This window comes from Apodemus sylvaticus, chromosome 5, assembly GCF_947179515.1.
Source record: "Apodemus sylvaticus chromosome 5, mApoSyl1.1, whole genome shotgun sequence".
NCBI classification, from domain to species: Eukaryota; Metazoa; Chordata; class Mammalia; order Rodentia; family Muridae; genus Apodemus; species Apodemus sylvaticus.
Window position 1 is genome coordinate 32,048,060 of NC_067476.1, and position 13,746 is coordinate 32,061,805.

A 13,746-nucleotide genomic window follows, 5' to 3' on the forward strand; every position below is an offset into this window, starting at 1 on the left:
AATGTTCTCAAGAGTGACGATTTAGAAGTTTGGGGGCTTTTATCAGGGACCTACTAGCATTAACTGGGAAAGTTAGAGGTTAATTGCCTGGGTCAGCGTGGACCCACGGACCTTTTTAGAGAGGACGGCATTGTTAGGTTAGCATTAGATGGAAGATAAACAGTAAATGTACCGAGCTGAAATTCTTTTGGTTTTCTTTAACACGCAGTATTTCTGGTGTGTCTTGAACAACTGTAATTTTCCCTTTACTGTTTTTAAGGTCACACTGGTATTGAAGCTATGAAGAAAGAGTAAATATCCTGTTAAGATGTCAACATTCTCTTACACGCTTTATAATTATTCTATATTGTGGATGGGAGATTAAACTTTTCCATGAGTGAAAGCCCACACCACAACAACCGCAGTGTCGGGGTCAAAGCCAATTCTTTCTTAAGAACTTTGGAGAGAAAGCACTTTTAGGGAGGGGGCATTACTGGAGACTTTCTGGGACTGAACTTGGAAACTCACACCTCATGAGGCACATGCTCTAACGCCAAGCTTTGTGTGCCCCCAGAAACGGAAACGAATTTTTAAGAACCTAAGGTGCATAAAAACTTTAAAAGTATTTCTTGCTTAGAATTAGTTTTAGAAGGACCTGTCCACCAGCTTTAAAAAACTGGTTAGAAGACAGTGACAGTTTGTATTCAATGACACGAGGCCACCTAATGAGGGGGAGACTTTCATGCTCACTTGGGATTAAAACACAAGGTGAGCCTGGAGAAGATTCATGTGTACCCCTCTGCCCTCACGGGATACCAAGTGTGTGCCCTCAAAGCCACCCCACTTTAGCCTGCCAGATCCCACCAGTGGGGCTGGGCCTTAGTGGAATAGAGACTTACGAGGCTGAAGTTCTTCTGGTTCTCACGGACTCTTTGCATCTCTGGAGTGTCCAAGACAGTCTCATAATATGACATGGACTTCTCTGCGTCTTCCTTGTACTTTTTCTGGGAAAAGGTTACAAGGAATAAACAAGATGAGCCCCACAGTTATATAGGCCGCGAAGCCTAGAACAGCCCTTCCATTGCAGCAGATGGGAGGTCCTCGGCATCCCACACATGCAGGTATATCCTGATCATCGCTGAAGAGGACCAACAAATATATCCTGTTTGTCTTTCTTTTGCTTTTACATTTGTTTAGTTTGGTTTGCGGGATGGACTTGCTGTACAGCGCACACTGGCCTCCTGTCCCCTTCTCCCTGAGGACTGAGGTTACTGGTGTGTGCCACCCCACCCGGTTTCTGTGCCTTTTGGCATAGGTTTTGCAGGAAGATGGAAGCTCTCCAGCCTGGCAGGCCACAGCTTGTGTGGCTCAAGTTGTTCATTCGGTCTCAGCCACGAGTGGGTGGTCTGCTTTGGGTCTTCTGCTTGTGCCCACACACCTTAAATCCACATTATAACAGATGCTAACGTAGTCATGAATCGGAATAGTACCATGGATACCCTCTTCAGTACTTGGAAATCCCCTCACAGCGTTTTGAGGTTTTTCTTCCAGTGCTTAGTGACTCTGGTGTCACACTCTACCACTGAGGTACCCACACCCAAACCCTTCTTACGATCTATCTTTAAATCTGATTCGGAAATCTCAGTTCTGACTCAGATCTGCATTAGAAATAGAGGCCTTCTGGTTTGGTGGGGAACTGAGATGTAAGAAAACAATGCCTTAGGAATACAAAAACCTTGGCCCTAAGGCAAACCTTACCTGACTAGAAAGGTTCTTGACTTGCTGAGCATGGATAATTTCTGGGGTATCAACAACAGAAGTGAAATTGGCCTTTTCCATTTCTGCTGATTGCTTGTACTTAATCTGTAAAAGGACAGCCAACAGTCTGATGAATGCTTACAATATGCACAGCTTGGTTGAATTAAGAGGTGATCATATTTATTTTTTTTCTGGCACTTAATACATTTCTTTCTGTTGTGGTTATACTTTTTTTGTTTGTTTGGTTTTTTTTGTTTGTTTTTTGGATTTGTTTTTTTTTTTTTTTTGAGACAGGGTTTCTCTGTGTAGCCCTGGCTGTCCTGGAATTCACTCTGTAGACCAGGCTGGCCTCGAACTTAGAAATCCGCCTGCCTCTGCCTCCCAGGGTGCTGGGATTACAGGCGTGCGCCACCACCGCCTGGCTGTGGTTATACTTTTTAAAGTTTTAAATTTTTATATCTATAGGTGTTATGCCTGTATAGATGTTTGCCCATCATGTGCACCCCTGCTGCCTACAGAGACCAGAAAAAGATGTTAGATCTCCTGGAAATAAAATTATAGAGGGCAGTGAGCAGACATGAGGGTGCTGCAATTCTAATGTCGGCTCTCCACAGGAGAAGCTTTTAACTGCTGAGCCATCTTTCCTCTCGGTGTTTATTGTATTATCTTGAAGAAGAAGACTCAGAAAGGTCTTGGCTGTTGAAAGACTAACTGCCCATTTAGATAGATGTAGGATGACTTCAGGCAAAGGGATAATCAGGTAGACAGAAAGGAAAGCAGGGGGTTGTTTACATAAGACCTGGTACCAGGGAACCTTAGACAACACTGGATGCCTAAAAAGATGTGTTTTAAATCTAGGTCTATAAAGCAGGGGGGGAAAAGAACACAAATAATCTAGTGAAGCCATTCTTAGTGTTACATAAGAAGTGGATTGACTAAGAAACACCGATGTCAGAATCGGCCCCAGTTCCACACAGTAATTTGGTCTTCAGGCTTTGTCATGTTGTTCTGATGTCCCCAGTGGTAGAAGATGCAGAAAGGCAGAGGCAGAAGCAGCCTGACAAAGGGACCCTGGGCTTTACATTATATTTCATCCAGCAGATGCTTAAGGATGCTAAACATACAATGTCACTGTCAAACAAGGAAAATGGCAGAGGACCAACAGCACATCCTTATAACCATGGCCACGGTTTGGAGAGGCGCGCCTTCCCAGCAGCGCTGACCTGGCTGGCAATGTCGGTAGCATTCCTGGCCCGCATAAAATCTGGAGTTTCGTTGGCCATGGCATTCAGGCCTCTTCCTTTCACTTCCAGCTCCAGGTCTCGCTTATATTCTTTCTGTAGAAGAATTGTTTGTTTGTTTTAAAGAAAAAGGTCCCCTGCCTTCACTTAGTAGGGCGACAGTACTACATGTGTTAAAAATGCACATGCTCCTCAGTAGTTGTGGGTGCTGCCCTGGCTAGCCACCTCAGTGGACAGGACAGCATGCTTGTTCATTCTGCTCTATGTACAGCGATATTAATCCAGGGAAGTCCGCTAACACACACAAAACATTTAAGTCTGGTTTGGTACACATTAGAATTAAATTTAGATGCAAACCGTGCGAGTGTGGGGTCATGTCTTCATTTAACTGAGCATTGTAAGCACATCACAACTAAATCAAGTAGTATTAGATACCAGTTGGTTATGACAACCTCTATAGACACAAACTGATTTCATAGCTACTCATCAGAAACTGACGTGTGTTTTATTAAGTGGTTAATAATTATTCTGGATGTAAAGTTTGGAATGCAAAAGTCATTCTCTCTCTCTCCCCGTCTAACTTGGGTAGGATGAAGGTGCATTATTGATGCACAGGCAGTGGTTGGGTGTGGTCTTACCTCATTGAGGATCTGAGTGGCGTTCTTTGCCCTCAGCATGTCAGGAGTATCTTCCATTTCAGTGAGACCTCTGCCTCGGATGCTTTCTTCCAGGTCTTTCCTATACTCTTTCTACATTACAAAAATAAAGTCAACAAAACTGACAAGAAAGCCTGGATCGTTCTCTTAGGTGAAGAGCCAAAACCAAACCAAAACCAATGAATAAATAAATAAATAGATAAACAAATAAGAAAATGATCCAGATTTTTGGTTATGTAAGTAAATACGTGAGTAAATGCAGGGTGTGTGGTTCACAGTTGATGTTAATAATTAAATTCAAGTCTAGAAATTAATAGAATGCTAAGTAGGCACGCTCTATTAGATTTTTCTATAGAATACTAAGGTAGGATGTTTTATTAGATATTCCATTTTCAAAATTAGAAGAATTAAAATGGGTCATAGATTAGACAGTAGTAACAAACATGGAAATGCCACCTGAAAGCCCAAGTCAGGTGGGACCCAGGCAGGAACACAACGATGAATCATTAGTGTGATTATTGGGTGAAGGGGGAGGGGGAAGGCCAGGTGGTTACTACCTCGCTTGCTATTTTGGTTGCATGTCTGACATGTAACAATGCTGGCGTGACCTCCAGGCCCGTCAGGTTTCTGCCTTTAATGGACTCTTCATAATCTTTCCTATATTCTTTCTAATATGTGTGGGAAGGAAAAACAAGAAAGACTCTATTAGAATCCACACTGCAGTCCAAAGAAGGAAAAGTATGCTTTCTTTCAGGGTTTGGCCTCTTAATCACAGTCCTGATGAAAGTCACATGTTGGAAACTGTCTCACTGTTCTGGAAATATTTTGCTGGCAGTAAGTGGCTCCAGAGAAACTCTGAAGTTTGTTGATGACTCCGCTGAAGTCTGTCTGAGGTTGTGATGGAGCTGACCCTAACAGCCATGAGAAGATGGCTGGGCCGCCGGCTTGAAATCTACTCTCTTCCTGAGACTGTCCCATTTACCCACTTTTGTCATTTCCATTATTAAGGGTAATGTGTGACTGAGAACAGGAGCACACACATGCCACAGTGTGTATACCGCAGTGCATGCATGGAGGGCAGGGGCAATCTCTGGAGTCGTTTCTCCCCTTGGGACTTGTGGGTCTTCAAGATGGAACTCGGATTGTTGGGTTTTTGCTTCAACTGAGCCCACTTTAAAATGTATTGTATTGTATTGTATTGTATTGTATTGTATTTTTGGGTGTATGGGAGTTTTGCCTGCTTAGGTCAGAAGAGGGTGTTGGATTCCTCAGGAACTGGAGTTCCAGACAGTTGTGAGCTGCCATGTGGGTGCTGGAAATCAAACCTGGATCCTCTAAAGGAGCAGCCAGTGTTCCTAACTACTGAGCCATCTCTTCAGCTCCTTCACTATATATATTTTTAAAGGGGGCAACATATCTTATCTCAGATTTTCAGTAGCTCTGGGGGATGAAAGTAGAAAGGAAAAGCCTAGAGGACGGAATCTGCATTGGCACTGCCTATCCTTATGCATTTGATTGTTTGGGGATGCAGTAGGCTGGCTTTGAACCCCTGATCCTCCAGCACAAGCCTCCTGGGTGCTGAGGTTACGTTACCTGTGTAAACCACTGCCCCCTACTGTATTCTCCTTTACCATCTCTTCACTTCACAGTCAACATCTACCACGAGCCAACACTGTTAGGCTCTGGCATTACAGCGCCAGACATAGCCATGTCCTCTTGAGCCCGAGGGAAGCAGCAAGGGGCTCATGGCTTATTCTTTTAATTTCTGAACAGACTAGGTGAACAATGAGGCAGGAGCATAGGGATCTGTGGTTCCATCCATGATTGAGAGAAAGGGCTGGTCTCCCCTCCCCTGATCTCTTCAACTCCACTCTCACAGAAACCAGGAATAGATGTTAGAAACAAGCCTTTGTAGCTTCTTATCTTATAAATCTCTCCAAAACTTACAGGAGCCTAATTCACAGTCACCAATTATTTGAACCTAATTTAAACTTTCCATGACCTGCATTCCATAGACCAGGAAAGTCCACAAACTACTTTTCTTAAAAAAAAAAAAATACTGTTATGCTTGGAGATGGGCTTCATGGAGAAGAGGCAAACAAGTCCCCAGAAGGCTCATTTCCCTGGGAGTCTAAGTAAATGTCCCATCCTTCGCTATGATTAAAAGTGAAAAAGATTTGTTTTTAAAATATTTCTGCTTTTCACTATAGGGAATATGGCATTTGACTTGAGTTTTTCATAAATGTATATAATATACTTTGATCATAACTGCATAACCCCCATCTCATACTGCACTCTTTGTCTTGTCTTCTCTTCTTCCCTTCTGGTCTTCTTCACAAATAGTTCCCTCTCTGTATTCAGTCTGGCTTATTTAACGTGATGACCTCCAGTTGCATCTATTTCCCTGCAAGTTATACGACTCCCTCTTTATGGCTTAGTAGAGCTCCTCTGTGTATATAAAACATCACTTTTCCCATATTTATTTATCTGTTGATGGGCATGTAGGCTGGCTGCCTCACTTGGCTGTAGTAAACACTGGCACAGTAAACATGCATGTATAGGTATGGATCCACTCCTCCTTGGCTTGGGGCATCCCACTAAGTAGAGTTTGTGGCAAAGCCATGATGCACCTGTGCAGTGTGAACTTTTCATTGAGTAAAGACAAATTCAAACTATATTCCACACATTTTTTTTCAGTTCTAGAAATAAGTGCATTTTGATTTTATGAAAATGTTGGAACAAAGCATGTATGCCAAATGCTACTCAAAACATTTTAAAGAAAAGAATTGAACAGTAGAATTTCTGTAGTGAGCAAGGTTTTAGGTTACAAAGCTGTACCTCCTACCACTTTTGGGTAATGAATGTTCTAGGAGGCTGGAAAGGTCCCTGGGCTGAGCTGGGGCTCTTTGGTTTGAATGATGTCATTGTTGTGTGGTGTAGGACTTACCCCGCTCTGCATCTGCTGAGACTCTTTGGCAGTGAGGTACGTTGGCGTCTCAAAGTCCAGCATGGGCTTGCCTCGTTCTTTTTCATATTTTTCTTTGTATTTCACCTAGTGATGAGAAGGTCTGTTAAGTCTTTCACTGCTTGCCACTTCCTAGACAGAGACTCTATCTATAGACAGCAATTCATTGATTCATTTAATCTTATCTGAGACAGGTTTTCACAATATATCACAGGCTGGCCTTGAACTCAGAATCCTCTAGCCTCAGCTTCCTATGTACTGGGATTATAGAATGGTCCAGTGCCCACCAAGGGAAAGAACTTTCAATTGATGAATTATGTCTAGTTTGCTCATCTTATTGCCACTCAAAAGACTTTCCTATTGTGCTACTGACATAGACCCTTTTGAGTTGATGCCTGTGGATGGAGAATCAGTGCAATCTGAGAAGAACATTCTATGATGTTTAGGTTTAATTTAGAGACACAGAAGAATCATTGGCAACAATTAGCAGGCAAAACATTGATTTTTTTGAAAATGATATTTGGAGAACATTGCCCATATATGAAGTCGGCCAAGATTTGATACAGACATATGAATTTTGGCAATAAATAGCATCTTTTGGTATTTTTGATAAAGCCTCTAGTTCCTTCATAAGAACTATTACCAGAGACCTGTAATCTGTGGTCTCCTCTGAGTGTAGAACAGATGAGATTTTAAAAGCAAATAGCTCGCTCTGGGACACCACTGTCTGTGCACTTGACTGCTTACTATAACTTTGCATTTAAGGGAAAAGTAATTTACAGCTGGATTGAACAAGTCTGACATAATCAAGTAAAATTGCCTCCTCCTTATAGCATGCTATTGATAGTGGGGGGCGGGTGGCCACATACACAGAAGATTTCACAGAGGAGAAACTGAGAGATAGAAAGACAAGGGCCCTTCCACCCATAACCTCAAAGACGTTGCTCAACTCAGAGTTCTTGGTTATGATGGAACTCAGGAAGAGAACATACACTGCTTTACACGGGATGCAAGAGCACCTATAATAACGCAGCCCTCTGGCTAATACCCCAGCACACCCTATAATGGTGATTTTTGTGGTAGCAAGACTATGCTACTAGTAAGTAACCTAAGGTTACTGTGAGGGGTTTGTCTCTCTGGGGAACTAACTGCCATGCTTCCAGACCTGTCACGACATGAATAACAAATACTACAGCATGTGTATTTCTCTATTATGTATAAATACTGTTAATATAGCAATTTCAAAATGTTACCAAATTTAAGCCCCAGTACCTGGGAATATTTTCTCAAACAATGGCTATTACAATGAGTCCACCCATTCCTAGAGTGGACTCGATACTGGTTTTTGATACTGTGGTGAACGGAAGCTCAGTGTGGGGAAGCCATCTTGATGGACTTACGATACTCTGCAGCTCTGTGGCTTCTTTGAGGTGTAGCTGTTCCAGGTTATCGGGTATCGTGTGGTAGTGGCCTTTGCTCTTCTCATAGTTCTTCTTGTACTGGTACTGAGGAGAAGCAGCAAGGAAACACATCAGTGGGAAGGCTCCGAACACTCTCAGTCTTCCCTCCTTAGGTTAGGTGTTTAAGGGTCAGGAGTGGGTCACACGCCTTTAATTCCTACAGAGACGTCAGATGTCCACGTGTTCAAAACTAGACTGGTTTACATAGCAAGTTCCAGGCCAGCCAGGATTCTGTAGAGAGCCCTGTCATCGCCATTCCACCACTGAAAACCAACCAACCAAAAACAGACTCCTCCAAAAAGAAAAGGAAACGTTGGATAGATAAAACACCAAGTACAGCACTGTTGATAAATACCAGAGGCAGACACTGCTCTGGTGTGACTGTTTCTAAGTAGGTGTCATTGAAAGCGAGAGGCTGTTTCAGATGACTCTTAAACATCCTTATAAGAACTAGAGCTATTTGTTTTTTTGTTTTCCTCCTGGGCATCAAACCCATGAGTAAATACTGGGGATAAATCCCTAGCCCTAATAGAAGCATTTTTACAATCTGAGAGGCACTGAGGCTGATGGTATTTTATTGGTAATTGGTAGTAATTGGTAGATTAATGTAATTTGGAAGAATGTCACCAGAGTGTAATTTTGTGATAAGCAGAATGTATCAATAGCAGAGAGGAGACCACGGGCGCTCAGAGGAGGAAGCAAGCTGCCAATGCCCGGAAGGTGTTGCTTTCGGAACCAGTGATGGAGCTTACCGAACTGGCCAGTTGGCTTGTGTTCAGGACGTGGTGCATTATCAGAGATTCCTTCATGTCAGTCACAGGTTTGTGGAGTTTCTTCAGGTCAGCCTTATATTTGACCTAGTGGTAAAGAAGGAAATCACATAAATAGGAAATGTGAAACAGCACTAAGGTAGATGGCTGTCCATGAAACAAATTCTGGGAATAGCTGAGAAGGAAAACCTCTTGGTGCACAGTTGCCTAAAAGTAGAAGTGGCCAGAGTGTCCATCACTAGATAAATGGATATCATTAACAAAAGTATGGCATACCTCCACCATAAAATGGGATGCAGTGCTAATGAATGCCGTGCTACGAAATGCTATGCTAAATAAAATAGGACACAAAGAGAAATACTCTAGGATTCCATGGATGAAGGAGATGTTACCAGGAGCTAAGGGAAGAAAGGGTGGCTTCATGGTTTGGTTTGGAGCCATTACAAAGCTTTGGAACTAGTGATGGTAATTGGAGAGCACCTGGAATGCGATCACTGCTCCTTAAATAGGATTAAAATGACAAACGGTGTATTATGTCCTTTATCATAATGAAGGAACATACCTCACTCGCAAGGTTGTTGGCATCTTTCATGGTTTTGTAGAGCTGGCTGTCTTTTGGGTTGTATTTTGGTGTTTTGCCCTTCTCCTTGTCAAAATTTTCTCGGTACTTAACCTGAAGACAAATGCAAACATCCAGATTATTCCTGAGCTTCTGACCAGGGAAACGTAAACAGCAGTGAATATGTCCATGCTACAAATGGCCACAGAACTTGTTACGCCAGTGAGGCAGTTTCAAGAATATGAGGGAATACTGTCTCAGTTACACAGGGCCACACACAAGCAGGGATGGTATGCAGTGACGCCAGACAGCACAGACTTTGCCATCATATTCTCTGGTGACATCAACGCGACATCCTGCTAATAGAGTCACAACTAAGCACTTGGGCCCACACACTCTGTCTGCACCCAGAATGGGAAGCAGAGGGGATGGTGGTCACTGGTGGTCACGGTACTGCAGACACAAAGACAGCGCGGAGGGGTGGAAGGCAAAGCCACATCCCAGGAACAAAGCGAAGCCAGTGCTATAGGGCTCTGCTCTGAAAGCAATTCACTCCCAAACAAAGGGAAACGCTGTGGGAACAAAGTCACAGCAGGAAGGACTGGTATCCAGACCAAAGGACAAAAGGAAGAATAGGGATGGTCACCTCTGCTAAGACACCAAAGTCAGAATGGTGAAGACCACCCACAGCTGAGGTCCCCTGGGCCAGGGGCTACACCAGAAGCTAGCAAACACAGCTAAAAGAGCAAGCCTTTCATGGGATGTGAGGCAGGGAGATGAGCTTATGAAGAGTTTGGGTGAGATGTGTTCTTCATGACATAAGGTTGACCTAGAATGTGAATTTACATAAGGTTGACAGGACTTTTGATGTTCAAGAACACTCAAGTTTTTTTTCAGTTTCAACATCAAGTAATCTGGTAACTGGAAAGCCTTGAAAGATTAAAAACATTAAGAATTTAGCTCTGTAAGCTCTTACTATTTCTCACTACAAATCTGAAGGGTTTTTTTTTCTAGTTCTATTATGTTTTGGTTTCAAGTGGCTATGTGATTCCATTAATTTATGATGAAATATGGAACAGAAAATTTAAATATAAGTTCAGGGAATCATGGGGTTGGCCTGATTCAGCTGGTATTTGCCATAGGGTTCTCCGGTTAGAGTCTTGGGCTCCTGGGGACACTGGGAGACTTTAGTTCCCGAGAAACCCAGGCACTCCCTCAGGCAGTGAAGTGCTCAGACTGCCTATGTTTCTTCATGCTCCTTAAAAGTCTGTGAAGCCTACAGAAGCTTGGCTGGACAATTAGTCTTAGATGTTAATCTTGTATGCCCTGCATAACTTGCAAACAGCATTGTATCCTGGCAACTACACTTGTATTGATCTTTTCAACTGCCATTGTATTCTGTTTCTGATAAAGATATAAAAAGTCTGATGGCTTGCACTAAACTTGTCACCGCTCAGTCTTGCTATGACCCTCCAACCCATGCCTGGCTAAAACTCAGTTCTCCTCATCCATATCAGCTAACCATGGTCTGGTAAATAAGAGCTGGTGCTTACTATAAAACTCATATTTGTTGTTAACAGTTAGTTATCTGAACCTTTTGTCTCAATAAATTCCAACTTTTATAACTTGATATTTTCCTATTTTATAACTTGATATTATTAGTTTGTAATGTCACATTTGATATTTCTGGAGGGCAACAGGTACAACCACATGCACCCTGAGCCTATTTCTTTAAACAAATAGTTGAAGATAAAGGACAGTGAAGAAGATGAAGACAGGGTTTCCATACTGGAGAAGAAAGAAGATATTCTTGATCTGAAGTCAGGTGGACCCAAAAGTTGTCCTAAGTGAGCTGATGTTAGACTGTAGCTCTCTGAAAACCTGTGTAAACTTGGAGGCATTGCAGAGAGATTAGGGAATACCAGGCAGTCCGCTTTGGGCAACATATTTCTGAGCCTGTCTTATAATACAAAGTCTGCTGAAATGAACTATATTTACCGGCACCCTGTGCATACTAAGACCAAGCCCTCATGGTAACAAGTCTGTAATTCTTTAACTACAGAGACAAGAACCTGAAGACATTTGCTCGCCCCTAGTCAGCCATACCTAGCCAGGGCACTCAGATCTGTTGTTAACCGGTTCTTTTACATGGTTGGGTTTTAGAAGTTAGTATTTCATGCCTGGCACACAGTACCAAGTCTCTCACAGGTGACTCAAGTACAAAGCAGACCTTCTGGATATAAATGTGACGGCCTGGAAAAAGGCACCCTTTGTCACAGGAGAGTGGTTAAACACACAAGCTTGTAAGTGGAGATGTGGAAACCTAGAAAGCCTTGATTGGTTAGCAGGAAATGAGTCCAGGTCCTCTGTACTGTGCAAATGCTACAGTACAATTTAAGACCCCGTGTCTCTTTGGTCTTTGACACTGTTCTTTCTGGGAATCGCTTCTTACTGAACAGTTGTTAACATCCCACACCAGGGGTGACTGTCTGTCATTTTCTATTACCTGGCTGCTCAGCCTGGCTGCCTTCTTGGCCATTTCAATGTCCGGGCGGCCAAGCATGCTTAACCCATGGCTGCCTTCCTTGCGGTGCTTGGCTCTGTACTCCACCTGGATTGGAGAGAATCGAAACGGGCAGTATGGTCTCAGTGGCACACACCCTGTTCTTGTTCACAGTGGCCCTTCAGTGCCAGGTCATTTTGATGACACTCTTACCTCACTGGCCTGTTTGGCTGCCTGGGTGGCCTTCTTGATGTCTGGCCGGTCAGCCACTGTGGTGTAATGCAGATTCTCTTTGGCATCTTTTTTATAAGCAACCTTTATTTGAGGGAAGAGAATGCTTACTTGAGGCACACAGGATTCTCCAATAGTCTCCCCTACATACAAACTGCATGCATGTATGTAAAAATAAGCTAATTTCCATCCCTGATTTTTCTAATGCCACCAGACAGAGAAATCAGGGCAGCAGGGGTGTGCACTCATTGGAAGCCCACTGTGTCAAGTGAGCTTTTAGGATGCTGAGGGGGAACTTACGTCACTCTGCTTCTTGGCCACTTCCATAGCGTGCTTCACCTCCGGAGGCTCTTGCATGATGGAGTAGTTGGATTTCCCTTTCTCTTTGACAAACTTCTTTTTGTAGTTTGTCTAAACAGCACCAGAGTGGTTTGTGTGAGCAGAGAGGCGTGAGGAAAAGGTTTATTTGAGGAATTTGAGATCTTCAGGAAAATTCATGGCTCCCAATCACAGTGTCAGTTGGAACTTTGATCTCGGGGCCATAGTCTACTTCCTCTTCCTCTTTTTTTCCAGAGGACCAATGCTAGAACTATCCAGCAAGTTTGGAGAACTCAATGCTCACTCCTAATTCTTACCTTTAAAATATCTGTCATAGGTTTTAACAGCAGGATGCAGCGGGCAGAGATTACTGAGGTACACCAGGTGATTTTAGCCCTCAAACTGTACATTGCTTAATGACAGCAGAGGCCATTTTTGATCGGCATTGCTCTCTCCCATTGATAACATTAGTTATAATATCTTATATTGCAAGATGTGATATGGAGCAAAGCCTATATTTGCTCTAACTGGCACAAATGGAATACTAATACATTTCTAAAAAACCCTAAAGTTTAGGATTCATGTACTCAGGTTAAGAATGCTGATATATAAAAGCAAGCGTCTGTAAGCAGGAAGTTGGCTGTCTTTGACCTAATTCAGAGTTGCCCTTGAGAGCTCCGTGGCTGGCCACTTACGTCACTGACGTGCTTGGTCACTGCCTTGACGTGGACTGTATCCCTGGTCTCTGGCAGTGTCGTGTACGAGCCCTGGGCCAGGTGCTTCTTGACGTGGTCCTTGTACTTGTTCTGGAGGAATAGCCAGAAAGAGCTTGTTAAGGCCTCTGCTTGGGGCCTCAGCCTGAGGTGGAAGTGAAGCATATGGGCCGTGGGTGGGTTACCTCAGACACCAGATTGCTGACAGTCTTTGCCAAGAGGATCTGCGGGGTGTCAGGCACAGCATGACACGTTCCTCGTTCCTTTACGTGTTTCTCTTTGTATTTCAGCTGTGGGGGGAGAGAGGGGGGAGGCATTTCTTTACCATTTGAAAAAAGTATCTTTCTTGCATGTTTTCATTCAGCTCCAAAACCCCTCAGCTGAGAGCATAACACCACTGATAAACAAGGAACACACCAAAGGATTTAATGCTCATTCAAGGTGGGTTTTTCCTGACAACGTGAGGTTTTAATAGAGATGAAAACCTCATGGTAAATCTTTACCTTTAGTTCAAAGCATTCTCAAATATGTCATCTGACACCCACCAGGCCTGGAAACACAATTGTTCCTTCTTTACAGAGGTGGCAGGTACA

At 43.2% G+C, this 13,746-nt stretch overlaps 1 protein-coding gene across 2 annotated transcripts in view; it reads right to left on the minus strand.

Moving 5' to 3' along the window:
• Neb (nebulin) overlaps nt 1-13,746 on the minus strand; it is a 193,761-nt gene that overhangs the window by 22,323 nt on the left and 157,692 nt on the right. For both annotated transcript variants that reach the window (XM_052182470.1, XM_052182469.1), the window contains 15 exons: nt 13,339-13,443; nt 13,136-13,246; nt 12,423-12,533; nt 12,105-12,206; nt 11,895-11,999; nt 9,392-9,502; nt 8,812-8,916; nt 8,000-8,104; nt 6,582-6,686; nt 4,192-4,302; nt 3,617-3,727; nt 2,961-3,074; nt 1,738-1,842; nt 879-983; nt 173-277 (listed from right to left, as the gene is read on the minus strand). In XM_052182470.1, coding sequence (XP_052038430.1) covers nt 173-277; nt 879-983; nt 1,738-1,842; nt 2,961-3,074; nt 3,617-3,727; nt 4,192-4,302; nt 6,582-6,686; nt 8,000-8,104; nt 8,812-8,916; nt 9,392-9,502; nt 11,895-11,999; nt 12,105-12,206; nt 12,423-12,533; nt 13,136-13,246; nt 13,339-13,443 — 1,611 coding nt within the window. The remainder of the gene's footprint in view (nt 1-172; nt 278-878; nt 984-1,737; nt 1,843-2,960; nt 3,075-3,616; nt 3,728-4,191; nt 4,303-6,581; nt 6,687-7,999; nt 8,105-8,811; nt 8,917-9,391; nt 9,503-11,894; nt 12,000-12,104; nt 12,207-12,422; nt 12,534-13,135; nt 13,247-13,338; nt 13,444-13,746) is intronic.